Source organism: Phyllobates terribilis, unplaced genomic scaffold (genome assembly GCF_046119375.1).
Source record: "Phyllobates terribilis strain yellow unplaced genomic scaffold, ASM4611937v1 Scaffold_2__4_contigs__length_985480577, whole genome shotgun sequence".
NCBI classification, from domain to species: Eukaryota; Metazoa; Chordata; class Amphibia; order Anura; family Dendrobatidae; genus Phyllobates; species Phyllobates terribilis.
The window spans coordinates 475,525,215-475,543,433 of NW_027362762.1; the positions used below are offsets into that span (position 1 = coordinate 475,525,215).

An 18,219-nucleotide genomic window follows, 5' to 3' on the forward strand; every position below is an offset into this window, starting at 1 on the left:
ATAACAGAAAATAAAATTGAAAAGCTTTTGTCTAATGGGTAAAGTTTGTGGAATTTTACCACCAATATGAAAAATTATGACAAAAAAAATAAATAAAATAGATGTAGCATGATCGAATCATATGAATATAGGCAAATAGCTTTCCCAAGAATATTAAGTGACGTCACTCAAAGGCTGTTAGATTTTAAAAGTTGTTTATTTCAAAGTATACCTTTATGCTATACAGTACATAGTCCAGTAATGGTAGCAAACAAGCAGCCTTCATAAAAGCCATGCTGGATGGGAAAAGTAGCAGTTTTCTTGTTTGCAATCCATGCTACTCCCATCATTGCATGTATTAAAAGACACACCCGATAAGATAAAAGGATACTCATTAATGGCATAAGGCATTTTCTGAGAATACGCACATTTTTTTAAAATCCCTATTTAATAGAGGTGCAAGTAATGAAAAGGAAAAAAAAAATCCATACTCAAAACAGAAACACGAACAACCTGAATGAAAAACTACAATTTCTTTAAACAGCTGAGACAAATGTGGTGCAAATGTAAAATGTAACACTTACAGAAACCACAGAGCAATCAGCATGTACTCCTGGGTATGGCGCACCTGCCTGGCTCAGGATTTTGCATGTTAATCTTCGAATCACAATAAATTTCTTTAAAATTTATTATTACAGGTCAATTTGATGTGTTAAATGTAAAAAAAAAAAAAAAAAAAAGTTATTTCAATGGTTAGTAAAAAAAATCTCTTAAATGATGGCAAATAGCACAATTTTGTACTCTATACTGAATATAGTGTTAGACCAGAAAAAGGTGCTTTCAGAAGCCGAGGCCCCTCTTCTCCATGGGCTGTGTTTGGTTTTGCAGCTCCGTTCCATTCAAGTGAATGGGATAAGTTACCATACCAAATACAATAGACAGGTGCGACACCGAGCTTCAATTATCCTTACCTCTTAAGTAAAAATCCATCAAACATAGGCCAAGTTCAGACGAGCATGTGAAAAGATGGACGACTTTCATCTGTTTTTATACATCAACATTTAAAACAAATGACCAATTTCAGTTTCCGATGTTAATGGGAATTTATCTGTAAAAATGTAATGCTATACAGGTGATCCGTATGGGATCGGATCTTTTTATGCACAACCATAGACTTATATGAGCAAGTCTCATTCAAAATATGGAAGAAATTAGTGCATGTTGCGATTTTCTTACATGGACCATGTGATATAACTCATCTGAACAGCCTTATTTAATAACACTGGTCACTGTGCTCTCCAATTTTAATCAGACACATTATCCATCTGAATGACCCCAATACAACCATTTCTGCAACATACAGGCAAAGATTGCTGGATGTAGGATTTTGTTAAAGGGGTTGTGCCACCATCATGTATATTATGAAGAAAACTGTATTATAGACTGTCACAATTTACTCCTATTAAAAATAGGGAATGTACTTCCATATGACTCAGATTTCATATGGATGTTTTTGAATGGAATATGAGAAAAATAATAAATCAGGGCAGGCTTCATCGGATGCTGTATATCGAGGCATCTTCCTCTAAAAGTGGTGCTTCTAGGAGAGAATATCTGTGCACACAGCACATGCCAGGCCTGTAGTTATTGGGCAGACAAACTACGTGAGCATAGAACCTTTAAGGCCCTCATACACATTAGATTAAGGTCAGACAAAGCTGACAATAGTCTAATGTGTATGGCGGCCTCCAGACTCTCCCTCAACAGATGATCAAGATTGGGCTTTTTCCATTTCGGACTGTTTGGCAGCGTCGTTAAGAGATCACATAAGCTCTCGGCCAAGTGAGCACTTCAGTTTATGGGGGAAGATGGCGGCTGGACAAACGATCAACCGAACCATCGTTTATGTAAACCAAAAACAGTATACAACTTAGAAGAAAAAAGACAGTGTCTCTTGATTACATACCTAGGTCATTAAAATAACAAATACGCTCAAAATGCACAAAAAAATATGTAACATGTTACTACAACACTGCAGGGGGCGCTCCACTCATGAACAACAGCAGAGTTCCTGCACACACTGTTTTATGGGATCATGTAACAGCTTCCTCCCTCACAAGTCCTGACAACTATTCAATGGCAGAAATGGATCAGTTTATAACTAGAGCAGCAGATTACTATATGTAATAACATGGCAAGTTTATGAATCCGTGAAATTCCGCAGTGACCTGTGCCGCCCTGAACTATTATAGAATCTAACATAACAATTAATTGTGACTATGTATAGCATATGCTAGGTCTTTCTTTGATGGAGTAATTTTGATCCCATTTTCTATTATTTTATTTCCTATACAAGGCAGCAAATATCTGTAGAAAGATGAAATCCCAAAAGGTGAGAAATACCTGGAGACAAATTAAACAAGTTAACCCCTTTCCCACCATTTCCAAATTTCTTTTTTGCGCTCCCATTTTTTTCCTCCGCTTCTTCATAGAGCCATATCTTTAATTTTACCCTTTAACATGGCAGTAGAAGGGCTAGTATTTTTTCACGACAAGTTTTGAGTGCCATCATTCACTGAAAACCGGGAAAAAAAACAATTCCAAGTGCAAATAAATGGTGAAAGCAAAGCAAATTTTGTCATGGTTTTTTTTGGGTTTTGTTTCTACAGTGTTCGTTGAGCGGTAAAAATGACTTGACTACATGATCCTCCAGGTCAGTTCGATTACAGAAATACCAAACATGTATACTTTTTCCCTTTATTATTTATTTGGTGGGGAAAAAAATGGTTTGTGTCAATGTACCATTATCTGAGACCTGTAACTGTTTGATTTTCTTGTTGATTGAGTTGTGCTGCGAGGTCTTCTTTCTTGCAAGGCAAGCTGTTTTTATTGATATAACTTTGGGGTAGATCATTTTGATATCTCCCTATAAAAGCTATGTTGAACCACAATTCTGGAGGTTTATGGTTATTTGTTTTTCCTTTTACAGAATTTACTATATGGTCATTTATTTTATATTTTGCTCGATCAAACTTTTTACGGACGCGGATACAAAATGTTTTTTCATTTATAATGGTGAAGAAAAGGGGGGTGCTTCAATATTTTTCTTTGGGGATTTCAACTTGCAAACATCTGCTAGCTTGTTCTATACATTGCAATACAACACTATTTCAGTATATAGAGCTGATGATCTATAAAGCACAGCCTATGGACGCGCTTCACACGAGGACTAAAATGGTGGCGACAAGGGCCTTCAGCAGGCCCCTGTCTGCCACGACAACCAATCAGCATCCTGAGATATTGTTTCAGGAGGCAGATGGTGCACTGGCACTTGCATCATTTAAATACCGCTGTCAGTGATGGACAACAGCATTTCAATTGTTAAACAGCAGCGATCTGAGCAAGCTCCGGTCACTGCTGTTACAGGCACATGCCGGCTATGTAACTGCTACTAAGCCTGCTCCATACATCGGGACCCGACGTAGAACATACCATTACGTCATATCGGTAAATGGTGAGTAGGATTCAGTTCTAGTGTAACAAGGAGCATTTATCTATGCATTCTATAGAACGATATTAAGGCGCTTACGTCCACACATAATGGAAAAATTCTGTTGCGGATACTGCCATAGAACTACAGCAAAATTTCGATTGTTGTGGTTTTGTTTCACAATTCACCCTATGCGTCCTAAAAGGTGAAATCCATGGGTAATCTGCAGGAAAAGTACACTTGCTGTGGATTTAAAATTCCGTTTCCATGCAGATTTGTGAACATGCCTTCACCATGTTAGTAGAACTCTCCATTTGGCGATCAAGCCCTTTTACCTAAGTGGTGAACTATGGCAGACTGACTCTTGAAGGAAACAAATACTAGCAGAGAGAAGATATTAGATGGTGTAAAACATGTATAAGTACTATAACATGCAATGCATAACATGAGAAGTGGCAATTAACTTAAGTCTACAGATTGTGAGGCTGTATATATGCAGTAGTTTATTGTATCCTCATACCTGTGTCATTTACCACCTATTGGTTGAGTTCTATAAATCGCTCACATTGCGCTGCCAAACACTATTTTATAGGTGACTGGCATTCAATGGGAAGGGATTTCCTCGAGGCGTTTTAAAAAGTAAAACCTCAAAAAAAGTGTGAACGCGCATGTTCTTTTTATAACAATATAAGTGACCTTTACAGAATTCTACTACATGAAAATAATTTAATGGACTTGGTTAAATGTTCTTTTTATCGTCTTGATCACCTAGTGCAAACTTTTGTCTCAGGACCTCTGAAATAAGATTTATAGGATCATCTTCTTTATGTAAACCCTGGTTTCGATTAGACCTAGGAAGAAAAAAAAACCCAGATCAAATTACACACAAAAAACTGTAAAAGTGGCATTACTATACTGAGAGACGATGAGGAGGAATACTGCAGCACATTTATATTACCAATCTCTGTTCACTTTCATCTTGTGGATATCCTTCAATATGCCCATCATATCTGCAAAACTGTTAGACTTTGAGAGGCAAAGTGAATCTTCATCATCAGACATGCTGGCCTCCAGCTGTTTCTGGTGGCTGAAGGAAGATTCCATTATAGAAGCAGTCGAGTATTCAGACACATCCAACTCATCCTCTTCTGTAATGTCACTGATTACAAATGACGTTGACTGGAAAGAAGGACCGAAGTCTGCAAAGGAAGTATTTGTGTCCACGTTTGCTGTTAAAGAATCTGTTGAACCTGGAGAAGCTGAAACAATAAGGGTATGAATAAAATGTTAGGTCCCAATAGCAAGCTGCTATAGTACTGTAGTGCATCACAGTGTGGAAAATTATAATCACTACAGTATGACTCGCTATGTACTGATTGAGCCTGCACAGTGCAATAGCCATGTATGAAACGCTAGCAGTGATCAATAACCCTACAGCATAAATTACACTTTACCAACTTGCCATGTATTCCTTTGGCACTGTATGTGTAGTTACAAAATTCAAATGCACATATATTAAAATCTACATTACATCTTAAAAAAAACAAAGAAAACTTGTATTATTCTCAAGCACTTAATGTACCACTGGCCAGAAGCGCATCATCCCGGCCGCCCATCAGTGCCCCTGTCGTGGGACCCCCCACGCCTGTCATTTTGATACTCCTGTGAACACAGTCTCGTGGCTGGCATTCATGTGAGACCATGATTTACACTATACATAGCAGGGCCGGTTGCATGGATTTATATTGTATGACCAACTTGTCAAGCACTTTTCCAAGTGATGCTCAAAATCGCTTGAAAAAACGCATGCGAAAATGCATGCAAAAACGTATGTAAAATCAGCATGCATTTTTTCTGCCAGGGAAACACAGAAACGCTCAGGAAAAATCCACATCAATTCAGCATCGTGGGCAGATTGCAAAAAAAAAAGCATCTTTTAGGCTTATTGCCATATTTTGAGAGCTATAATTTTTCCATATTTCTGCTGACCGAGTCATGTGACTGCTTGTTTTTTGTGGGACAAGTTGACGCTTTTATTGGTACCATTTTCGGGCACATGACATTTTTTGATCGCTTTCTATTCCAATTTTTGAGAGGCAGAATGAACAAAAACCAGCAATTCGGGAATTGTTTTTTTTTGGTGTCGTTCCGCGTGTGGTAACATTGATAAGGCAGCTTTATTCTTAGTGTCAGTACGATTACGATTTTATAGAAGAAAAAAAAATTATTATTTTTGCATTGCTTTATTCTGAGCTATAACTTTATTTTTCCGCTGATGGAGCTGTATGGCGGCTTGTTTTTTTGCAGGACAAGATGACGTTTTTCAGCGGTACCATTTTTATATACATATATACACAATTTGTTTTTCACTTTTTTTTTTTTACATTGTCCCACTATGGGACATTCACTTTCTGCAGGCTGGTCGCTTGTATAGCAAAGGAATGCTGTACAAACTGTAAGTGCTGCACTGAGGCAAACTTGCTAGCTCATGCACTGAGCATGATCTACCAACTTTGCTAGCTCTCATAGCAACAATCGGGCCCCCGCGGGCACCGATCCAAGGGTAGAGTGGGCTTCCTCCCTCTGCCTGCTCTCTAAATGCTGTGATCAATTTAGATTGCAGCATTTAGGAGGTTAAAGTGCCAGGAGCGGTGCGGCACCACTCCTGGCACTGAGTGTCGGGTGTCAGCATCAGCTGACAACTGGCGGCGATTGCCATGACGTATCCATACGTCCAAGATCGGTAAGTACCAGGCGACCTGGAAAGATGGATACGTCAAAGGTCGTTAAGGGGTTAAAGTAAAGAAGAAAAAAAAAAAAAAACACAAACGTTCAAATCACCCCCTTTTGCCCCACTGACAATTATAATATAAATATATATATATATTACACATACATATATACACACACACACACACACACACACACAGTACATTTATTTCGCAAATATTTGGAATTGCTGCACTCAAATGTCCGATCAAAATCGAAAATAAAATTTATCAGACTGGTAAACAGTGCAACAAGAAGAAAAAAAAATTGAAATACCAAAATTACGTGTTTTTTTTTTGGCCGCCGCAACATTACAATAAATGGAGATCAAAATATATAAATCCCAAAATGGTATCAATAAAAACGTAAGCTCAGGGGCCAAAAAATAAGCCATCACACAACCCCAGAACAGGAAAAGTGAAAACGGTCTCAGAAAATGGCGACAAAACACTAAAACTTTTTTTTTTTCATCCAAATTTCGGAATTTTGTTTTCACCACTTAAATAAAAAATAAACTATATATGTTTGGTATCTGCGCACTCATACTAACCTGGGGAATCATATTGCCAGGTCAGTTTTACTATAGAGTAAACATGGTAAATAAATAAAAAAAAAAAAAATTGTAGAATTGCACTTTTTTCGTAATTTTACTGCAGTAGGAATCCCCCGCCTCCCCCATTTTCCAGTAGATTATATGATAAAAATCAATGGTGCCAATCAAAAGTACAATTCGTCCGCAAAAAAATAGCCCTCACATGGCCATATTGTTTGAAAAATAAAAAAAGTTATGGCTCTTGGAAGAAGGGGAGGCAAAAATGAAAAACCATAAAATGGCCATGGCGAAAAGGGGTTAATACAATACAGGAGAGCTCACTGGGTGACAGTTGGGAGTGCATACAGAGGAAAAATCGACAAGAAAATAGGGAAGGAGACAACTGGCAAGAGTTAAAACTGTTGGGTTATGGTTATTGTAGAGTGTCAGCTATTCTTATCAGGTGAGATTTCAAATTCCTTTTGAAGGTTTAGACAGTGTAAGATTCTGATGTTAACTTCTTTAGGGCCAGGCCTATTTGGGCTTTAAAGGGGTACCCTCAGGTTGTCTTTTGAGCAACTCAGAGCCAAGCAGTCTCTTTACTTCCTGGTTTCTGGCGGGATGGGCTCCTCCTTGAGTGACAGATCTGGTGATAGCGGAACTGTAATATTAACAGAACAATAAAGCGCCCTCCTGCTGTTACACATTCAGCTGTCAGTGGTTTGTTCTGGAGTATGCACTGTTATAACTATATTTACACATACAGATAACAGGGCATTTGAACAGGTACACAGCTCTGGAAAGTGTAATCTGTGATTTGGAGACCTGCAGACTGCTGATTTTGCAAGATTGATAACAGATGCTTTTTAGGGGCTGAGAGGGAGGTGGAGAAGTGAGCAGATAACTCTTGTATAGAAATCAATGGGCTGTAGAGAGTTGGCAGGAATGTTAAGAGTTAACCCCTCTCCTGGAATGTAACTACCTAGGCAGGCACTGGCAGCCGAGATCCATGAAAACTAAACTATGAAAGATAAAAATTCTCATTACAGGAGAATGACAGGAGATAAAATAAGCAAGTTTGCAATTGACTTGCTTATACTAACTAGCTAAACAAATTTAATAACTTGAGAAATACCCCGCTTTAATTATTTTGCAGTATTCAAGGAGCTAGAACAAATTTTTTTTTTTTTTGTCAAAGTAGCTGTATGAGGGCTTATGTTTTGCAGGATTTGTTGTATTTGTCAGTGCCACCATTTTCAGTTGTATAAGCTAACATATTTATTAACCGTTTATGAGGAAGGGAAACAAAAATAAACCCAGCAAATCTGCCATTATTTGCGCAACATGGTAAATAGCGTAAAATGTAAAGAAAACGAAGTGTTAATTTTATTCTGTGGTTCAGTATGATTAGGGCGATACCAAATTTATGCAGTTTTATTTATGCTTAATTTGTTTTGTTTTTTTACAATAATTATACTGTTTAAAAAAAAATTATTGTTTTTTTGTGTTGCCATGTTCCAAAAGCTGTAAGTTTTACACTTTTCTGTCAACCGAGTAGTTTTTGTTGTTGGACAAGCTGTAGTTTTCATTGGTACCATTTTCAGATGCATGCAACTTTTTATATCATTGAACCAAAAGCAATAAATCTGAAATTGTTTTCTTATGGCATTTACTATACACCATGCAGTGTAATTTACATGTTAACTTCTATTCCGCCGGTTGATACGATTACGGAGATGCCCAGTTTCTATAGTTTGCTATGCTTTACTAATTTTGAAAATAAAATTCTCATCTTAAAAGGGAACCTGTCACCTTGGTTTTAGCCATTAAAAAAAGCTGGGTAGAAAGGCAAAATGAGCAATTATAAGTCCACAGTACCATATAATATGAGGATTGCAATATATTAAGAGGATAAACACTTTGATGGGAGGACTGCTTCTGTAAAGGGGCTCCTACAAATTATTTCCTATTCATAGGATAACGTGCTGATAGTTGGGGTAGTCACCCTGTTGGGATGCCCACAGAGCCCGAGAATGGGGCTTTGGAGTCTCCCATTCTCCTGTGGACAGCTGATAACTTGCATCATCCCCTTTAGGGAAAGGATTATTTAAGCACAAAAGACAAATCTATTGATAGTTGCAGCGTACCTGTGTCTGTAGCAACTATTCTAGCAATCTGGCTTCTGAGGAGACTTAGTTCATCTTGTAAGTCTGTGGACCTGTTTAAGGACATGCCTGGTTTCTTTAAACAAAACATTTTTTCTTCTTTTATCTTTAGGTTGGGGACAGATGAATTTCTTTGCATCACTAATAGAGGACTCGGCCTCCACTTATGCTTCAGAGGTCTTGTGTCGCTCCTAAGAGAGAAGCCATAACAAAATATGTAACATATAACTGAAGAATACCTCAGATTCCAGAAACCGGCCAAAGCTGTCTCACTGCCGGAGCTCTAGACCAGGGTTCCCCAACTCCAGTCCTCAAGGCCCACCAACAGGTCATGTTTTCAGGATTTCCTTAGTATTGCACAGGTGATGGAATTATTGCCTGTGCAGGTGATGCAATTATCACCTGGGTAATACTAAGGAAATCCTGAAAACATGACCTGGTGGTGGGCCTTGAGGACTGGAGTTGGGGAACCCTGCTCTAGACAATCAATTTATTATTGGATCATACATCATTTATTATAATACACCCTCAACTAAATGTAAGCAATAGATACGGCAGTAAACATGAAGCGTGGAAGGAGGGAAGTTAAAAGCAATATGAGAATATTACTAGCAAACGGGAAGGTAACTAATGCATTAATGGAATCTAATGTACACAATTACAAAAAAAAATTGCTGAAAAATACAAAATAGGACTGTCTGCAGGATCAGTGTGATAAGCCTGGGAAGTAGTCCATCAATGAATGTGTGCAGGGACTTACATAGAGATCATGGGGCCCCATAGCAGAAGTCCTATTTTATAGCACTTCATACACAGGGCCATAAATGTACAGCTACTGGACATTCAAGCGCTCGGAACAGGCCAAACAGACGCAATTTCCTGACATTGATGGGTTGCCATGACCAGAGTACATAAACTAGGGACAGGCTCCCTTTAAAGAAAAATAATGCTGACGTTCAATAAAACCGAGCCATGGAAAGCTAATAAATACCTAACTCTTGCATATGTTTCATCATCATCTGCAGCTATCCACTTAATGTCAGCTAGGGTAGGTACCATTGGAGCGTCAGTGAAATACACGTCAGAACCAGGGAGAGCCTGTAAGAGAAAAACATTGACGTTACCAAAAAGAAATAATGCTTTTGCTATGAAAACACTAGAGAAGACCGCGTATTAATGAATAAGACATTTTGGTTTTAAGTGGCAGAAAATGAACGCGGAATGTGGTGCAGGCAAAGATTGGGTACAGTAGTTCTGGAGGCCATTTCCTGTAGCCCAATACCTATCCACCTGTTAGAAAGTGTATAGTGAACTTGGGCTACTTTTTACAACTTAGAAGTATATAGCTGTTTGTGATCCCATCATCTACCATGGAAAAATCACAGAAATCCTTTAAGGTCTTATTCAGATGCTACTGTTTGTCATCAATGTCCTGTCATTTTTTCCACAGACAGCAAATGGGTACATTACACTTTCTGGGACAAGTCACAAGTCCAATTTTTTTTTTTAGAACAAATGGACTGCATTTAACCGGTTCCCGACCGCCCACTGTAGATAAACGTCGGCGCTTGCCGGGCTCTGTGCAGCGCCGTTTAAAAACGGTGGGTGGTCTCGCAGCGCTCAGGACCCCCAGGGTCCTGCAAGCGCTGCGATTCCGGTGCAGAGCGTTAGCTCTGACAGGGAACATCATCGGGACCTGATTAGATCAGGTCCCAGTGATGTTAACCCTTAGCTGTCTTCTATATGCTGTGATCTATAGTGATCGCGGCATATAGGAGACAGCAGGAGGAGAGGGGGTCGCCAACTTACCTCTCCGAAGACCTCCGAGTCCTTCCAGGACCTGGGGTTGCTATGGCAGCTGGAGGTCACATGACCGCCTCCAGCTCTGCCATATATGGTGTCCTGTCTGGCTCAGCTGCAGCTGTAGCCAGACAGGAGACTCTGACTGAAACAGTCAGGGAAGATCTCATGTAATGTAATATATGTCTATTACATTACATGAGATCAGAAAAATAAAAATTAATGTCCCATACAGGGACTAAGAAAAAATGTGAAAAAAAGTAAAAAAAAAAGTTTTTAAACTATTAATAAAAAAATCACAAAATAAATAAAAATAAATAAATAAAATATTAAACCAATAAATCCGTATATTTTTACAAAACCAAAAAAAGTACACATATTTGGTATCGCCGCGTCCGAAACAATCCGAGCTATAAAACTGTCACACTAATTAACTCCTTCTGTGCACACCATAATAAAAATAAATAAAAAACGGAGCAAAAAAATATGCTTTTTCATCATATTGCCAAACAAAAAGTGGAAAAAAATGCGATCAAAAAACAAAATAGAAATAAAAATGGTACCACTGAAAACGTCATCTTGTTACGCAAAAAAAAAGCCGCCATACAGCTCCATCAGCCGAAAAATAAAAAAGTTATAGCGCTCAGAATAAAGCAATGCAAAAAAAATATTTTTTTCTATAAAGTAGTTTTATTGTGTAAAAGCGCCAAAACAAAAAAAATACAGTAAGTGTAGTATCGCTGTAAACGTACTGACCCGAAGAATAACGCTGCCTGATCACTTTTACCACACGCAGAACGGCATAAAAAAAACCTCAAAAAACAATTCCTGAATTGTTTGTTTTTGTTAATTTTACCTCCCAAAAAACGGAATAGAAAGCGATCAAAAAATGTCACGTCCCCAAAAATGGTACCAATAAAAATGTCAACTCGTCCCGCAAAAAACAAGCCGTCACATGACTCTGTCGGCCGAAATATGGAAAAATTATAGCTCTCAAAATATGGTGATGCAAAAACTAGATTTTGCAAAAAAAGCGTCTTTTAGTGTGTAACAGCTGTCAGTCATAAAAACCCGATATCAATCTGGTATCTCTGTAATCACACCGACCCGAAGAATAAAGTAATCTAATCAGTTATATCACACTAGGAACGGCGTAAAAAATAAATAAAACCAATTCTTCACCTGCTACTGATTTGTTTATTATGTCTCCCAAAGATCCCAGTAAGGCTCTGCCCACATTTATCCTGTGCTCTGCGCTGAGCACTTACACCAGAGTTTCCGTGTAAATCTCTGAAATACATGATTCAGCCGGAACCCATGACGGAAGATTCCCTGTAATGAGACAGATATAGGCCACTGTGGACGCCGTCTAGCCTGGGATCCCACGGTGTCATTTGTTTTAGGCGTGCATAAAAGTGCGGTTGGCCACAGTTTTGTGCACTTCTGAAAAAAAGGACACCGCTACACAGAGGCCAGACGGTGTCCAGAGTAACTCTGCTGCCTCATTACAGTGAATGGATCCTGCAGGGGTTTCATCTGAATTACATCACTTGGAAATTTAGATGGAAACCCCGATGTAAGTGCTCAGCCTAGAGCGCCGGATAAATGTTACGTAAAATGTTCCCAATAAAAGCTTCAACTCAGTCCTCAAAAAAAGCTAGTCCCAACTCAGGTCCGTCATCTGTTAAAAATATAAGGGACTTCCAAGTTACTGGTAGCAGAAAGGCTCTGGAAAAGCAAAATGACCCTTGCCCCCCAAAAGAAATTCAGAAAATTTTGTGCTCCCAAATCCAAATGCCTATTCTACAATAATTTGTTCTCCAATTGTCAAATAGCACTCCGTCCCCCCCAGATCTCACCGTATGGCTAAGCGGTACGATGCAGCCACATATGGGGTATTGACACTTTTAGAAGAAATTGTGTGACACATTTCGGCACCATTTTTACCCATTGCCCTGTGTGAAAATGTAAAATCTGAGGGTAAAACATTTTTTTGTGGTAAAAATATAATTATGATTTTTTCACTGCCCAATGGTATAAATTTAAAAAATACTCACTACTTCCCTACATGAATTCCTTGAGAGGTGTAGTTTACAAAATGGGGTCATTTGTGGAGGTTTCTGCTGTTTTGGCATGTCAGCGACTCTTCAAATGTGACATGGTGTCTGCTGCCTATCCCAGCCAACATAGCGCTCCTTTCTCTTCCGAACCCTGCCGTACACCAAAGCAGTGGTTTTCCCCCACATATGGGGTATCGGCGTACTCAGGAGAAATTGTACAACAAATTTCATGGTGCAATTTCTCCGGTTATCCTTATGATAATGCAAAATTAGGGGATGAAAAACATTTTTTATGGGAAAAATGTGAAAATTTTATTTTCACGGCTCAATATTATAAACTTCTGTGAAGCAGCTGGGGGTGCGAGGTGCTCACCACACATCTAGATAAGTTCCCTAAGGGGTCTAGTTTCCAAAATGGTGGCACTTGTGGGGGGTTTCCACTGTTTAGGCACATCAGGAGCTCTCCAAACGCAACATGGCGTCTGCTAATTATTCAGACAAATTTTACATTCAAAAAGTCAAATGGCGCTCCTTCCCTTTCAAACCCTGCCATGCGCCCAAACAGTAATTTGCCTCCACATATGGGGTATCAGCGTGTTCAGGAGAAATTGCACAACAAATTTCATGGTGCAATTTATCCTATTACCCTTATGATAATGCAAAATTAAGGGATGAAAAACGATTTTGTGGGAAAAATGTGAAAATTTTATTTTTACAGCTCAATATTATAAACTTCTGTGAAGCACCTTGGGGTTCAAGGTGCTCACCACACATCTAGATAAGTTCCCTAAGGGGTCTAGTTTCCAAAATGGTGTCACTTGTGGGGGGTTTCCACTGTTTAGGCACATCAGGAGCTCTCCAAACGCAACATGGCGTCTGCTAATTATTCAGACAAATTTTACATTCAAAAAGTCTAATGGCGCTCCTTCCCTTCCGAACCCTGCAGTGCGCCCAAACAGTGGTTTTCCCTCACATATGGGGTAGCACGCTCAAGAGAAATTGCACAAAAAAATTTGGGGTCCATTTTTTCCTGTTACCCCTGTGAAAATAAAAAAAATTGGGTCTAAAGTAACATTTTTGTGAAAAAAGTTAAATGTTAATTTTTTTTTTCCACATTCCAAAAATTCCTGTGAAGCACCTGAAGGGTTAATAAAGTTCTTGAATGTGGTTTTGAGCACCTTGAGGGGTGCAGTTTTTAGAATGGTGTCACTTTTGGGTATTTTCTGTCATAAAGACCCCTCAAAGTGACTTCAAATATGATGTGGTCCCTAAAAAAATGTTTTTGTAAATTTTGTTGGAAAAATGAGAAATCGCTGGTCAACTTTTAACCCTTATAGCTCCCTAACAAAAAAAAATTTTGGTTCCAAAATTGTGCTGATGTAAAGTAGACATGTGGGAAATGTTATTTATTAACTATTTTGTGTGACATATCTCTCTGATTTAAGGGCATGAAAATTCAAAGTTTGAAAATTGCAAAATTTTCTAAATTTTCACCAAATTTCCGATTTTTTCACAAATAAACGCAAGTTATATGGAAGAAATTTTACCACTATCATGAAGTACAATATGTCATGAAAAAACAGTCTCAGAATCAGGGGAATACGTTGAAGCGTTCCAGAGTAATTACTTCATAAAGTGACAGTGGTCAGAATTGAAAAAATTGGCCTGGTCACGAAGGCAAAAACAGGCTCTGGCGCGAAGTGGTTAAAAAAAAACAGACATGTCCTAACTCTGGTACGTTTTCCTTCTGTTTTTTTTCTTATGTACATGAAAAACGGATGATATATTGAATGACAAAAAGACAGACACAGTCCAGTAATACCTCAAAGTGCGCTCTTGTACATGGCTTTAGAGGCAGGTGAGACCCGATTTTCCTTACAAGGCTACGAGACGAACCACATGGCTTGTTCTCCCACACAGGGATAGTCTGAAATAAAGATAAAAACATCTGAAAGCAACAAGGTGATCAAGATCAAAACATTACCAAAGTATATTAATTCCTCCCAAATATTAAAGGAGTTCTCCAGTGAAAAGTTACTACATACCCACATGACAGGTGATAACTTATTGATTGGTATGTGTCTGACCAATGGGCCCGTACAGATTGTCAGAAAAGGGGAACTTTTATCCCCATTACTCAATTGACAAGTAGGTCAGATGTCCGACCATGACTACATTCATTCTCTATATGGCTGTTGGAATAATCTGGCAACCCCATAGGCAATAAATGGAACGCAGCTTGAGCATGCACACTGCTGCTCCATTCTAATGATACATGTGTACACAGTGTTTTCTTAGGCAGATTTCAGACGTGTGTCAGCATGACAGTCCGTGAAGCAAGTACTGGAATAAAATGAAGAATACAAATGACAAATGTTTAGGTGTTAAATGTGCAAAGATAGATAGAAATATGTCAGTGAGATATATAATCAGTGCTTTGCGTGTACTTTTTCTGGACTTGTATTTATCTAATTAAATTTAAAAAGAATGGCATGGAGTCCCCCTTATTTTTAATAAGCAGCTGAGGGAAAGCAGACAGCTGTAAGCTTGTGTTATTATCCTGGGAAGGTGCAAATATCCATGCATCTTCTCAGCCGTCTGCGTAGCCTTTACTGGTTATTAAAACAGCGGGAACAAAAAAATATATATATATATTTTATATGATGTGAGATCCCCCTTATTTTAACCAAAGGCTAAATAGACAGCTGCAGGCTGATATTAATAGGCTGGGATGGGTCCATGGATATTGGCCACCTCCTAGACTAATAACACCAGCCCTCAGTGGAACCAGAAATGGTGCATCCACTAGATGCACCAATTCTGGCACTTAGCCTCGGCTCTTCCCGACTGCCCTGGTGCGTTGGCAATCAGGGTAATTGTTTTGGGGTTATTGTCAGCTGGGTAATGTCCGCTGACATCAAGCCCAGGGGTTAGTAATGGAGGGGAGTCTACAAGATGCCCCTATTACTAACCCTGTAGTCAAAAGTAATAAAACAAACACAGAGAAAAGTCCTTTAATTGTAAAAATCACTCCCCGACAATTACCCTCATTTACCCATTTAAAACCATAAAAATAAAAAAGTAATCTACAGGGGTCTGCCGTAAATCCATACGGTCCTACGACGATCCCGGACTCTGCTGCATCCGGATGCTGTGGTGAGCGGTGACATCAGTAACGTGACCGCTCACTAAAGCAGCCGAAACACAATGAGAGTAGTGTGAGAACCCAGCTGCAGCGACGTCATTAAGGTTACCGCAGGTCACAGCCGGCGGTTCTCACGGTAACCTCTGTGTGAGCCAACCAGCTTTGACCTGCGGTAACCTTACTGAAGTCACCGCTCGCAGAGTTAGACCAGGCGAGGATGACAACAGTTGTAGTTAGCACCCGCCGCCAGGGAATGGAGCAGACTACAACTGTCATCAGCACCGCCTGGTCTTGGTGATCACAGGGAGACCAGGTGATGATGATGAGAGCTGTAGTCAGCATCCTCACCTCGGAAAAGCGCTAACTGTACTGCTTTTACCAGCTTCCAGAGCTTTTCATTTCAGTACGTGTCACACGGATGTCATCCGTGTGTCATCAGTGTGCGGCACGCATTCTTCCGTGCCGCGGGGAAAAAAAAAAAAGGGTATGTCAGTGGCTTTTTCACACGAACACACGGTCCATGTGAAAAACCTATTCCATCTTGTGTCACATCTTCTATACGATTCAGGCTTCGGAAATCTAGAAGATGTTAAAAGAAACACGTTCGTTCTTCAGGAGGCTTTGTTTTGAAGACACCAGCTATATATACTCTTGAAAGTATAGTAAAGAGCTGCCGCAAAAACAATAGAAAAGAAGCTTCAGGAAAACGACAACCGGCATTTTCCTGAAGTATTTTCAGCTTGAAGAACTCGGCGGTTCCTCCACTGTCTTAAAGACCCCATGTGCACATAATTAACCCTAAGGCTGGGATCACATTTTCTCTCATCTGAGAAAATCAGCCCGATTATGCTAGTCATACTCACATTGGAGTGTGATAAGATTTTTCCAGGTGAGGAGAAGATGGGGAAAAAAAGTTTCTCCTGTCAGTCTGTGAAAATTGGATAGTCAAATATCGGATGAAAATTGTGCATGCTGGGGCTTCTTCCTTGGACAGACTGAAAAAAAAAAGAAAGTCAGCCATGTGCACATCCCTGTAGAATAACACTGGTCTGACTGCAATCCGATGTTTAGTCGGATCACGCTTCGATCGAAAATACGGTCGTCTACAGTGCTAACAAGGATAAAAGTTCCCCGTTCTGCTGGTCAGTGTGGGTCCCAGTGGTAGGTCCAGCCCTAAGAATCACTAAGTTATCACCTATTGTGTGGATAGGAGATGATTTTTGGTTTTCATTGGCAAATCCATTTAATGCCCTCTTACACAGGTCACCAGCCTTGGTTCTTTTATTGACCATCTCTTAAGTGGAGTTATCATGAGACTACCTAGGGCCATTTCATAACCAGCCCCGTGGTGGGTGATGCATCATGAAGTTCACAATGTACAGTCCTTGTTTCTATTGTGCCAGAGCTAGTTTAGGACTTGGTAGCACTGACCTAGAGAAAGAGGATTACTACGTCCTAGATGCATAAGTACTCATCTGTCCGGTTTTGGGAGGAAATGCAGCCTAGGACTGAAGTGCTGTTCCTCCTACCTCCACTTCATAACATAAGCGACTACAGCCTGAACAGCCCTATCGTTTGTCAGATGGACTAGGATAGACTGCACCCCATGAGCGCCCCATAAAAGTTATCATACCCTTCAGTATCACCCATCCTACTGTTAGGTGACAGCTTGATTTATCTGGAATATTCCTTCTCCTCAGGACAGGAGATAGATAAGAAAGATGGGGTCCTACTTCTGAGCCAAGCAAGGAATGTCATAACATGGCACTTGCTGCTCGAGTTAAGCAATGGGTGAAACTTCGCCAACTATGATGGCCTACTGCCGCACTTGATTGTGTGGCCATTCACTCACTGCAGGTGGCAGGAGTTTTGGTCACACTGCCACCATACCACAGAGGCAAGATCAGGCAATACCTTAAGGCCATGTTCACATGTTCAGTATTTTACATCAGTATTTCTAAGCCAAAACCAGGAGTGGGTGAAAAATACAGAAGTGGTGACGTGTTTCTAGTATACTTTTCCTTTGATTGTTCCACTCCTGATTTTGGCTTACAAATACTGAACGTGTGAATGTGGCCTTAAAGTGAGTTCTTACCTGCTAAGTCTGTCTCTGTGCAGACTCACTGAATGTGGCCAAAAAGTGTAACAGGCAAACAATTACGCCTATGCACCCAACCTAAATACCTGCTAGATTAGGGCGTGTGCATGTATATTTATGGCTCGTCAGACAGAGGAACACACAGAGGACAGCCATCACACCTGAGGACACCAGATACAAA

The 18,219-nt window shown here is 39.7% G+C and overlaps 1 protein-coding gene across 2 annotated transcripts in view; it reads right to left on the reverse strand.

The window, feature by feature from the left end:
- Positions 1-233: 233 nt before the first annotated feature.
- Positions 234-18,219, reverse strand: part of MTFR1L (mitochondrial fission regulator 1 like) — a 57,082-nt gene continuing 39,096 nt past the window's right edge. The window contains exons 2-6 of one of the 2 annotated variants that reach the window (XM_073665760.1): positions 14,618-14,722; positions 9,927-10,033; positions 8,918-9,126; positions 4,428-4,728; positions 234-4,320 (exon numbers count right to left, since the gene is read on the reverse strand). In XM_073665760.1, coding sequence (XP_073521861.1) covers positions 4,209-4,320; positions 4,428-4,728; positions 8,918-9,126; positions 9,927-10,033; positions 14,618-14,722 — 834 coding nt within the window. In that variant the 3' untranslated portion in view covers positions 234-4,208. The remainder of the gene's footprint in view (positions 4,321-4,427; positions 4,729-8,917; positions 9,127-9,926; positions 10,034-14,617; positions 14,723-18,219) is intronic. The other variant, XM_073665759.1, reaches the window with a different exon arrangement.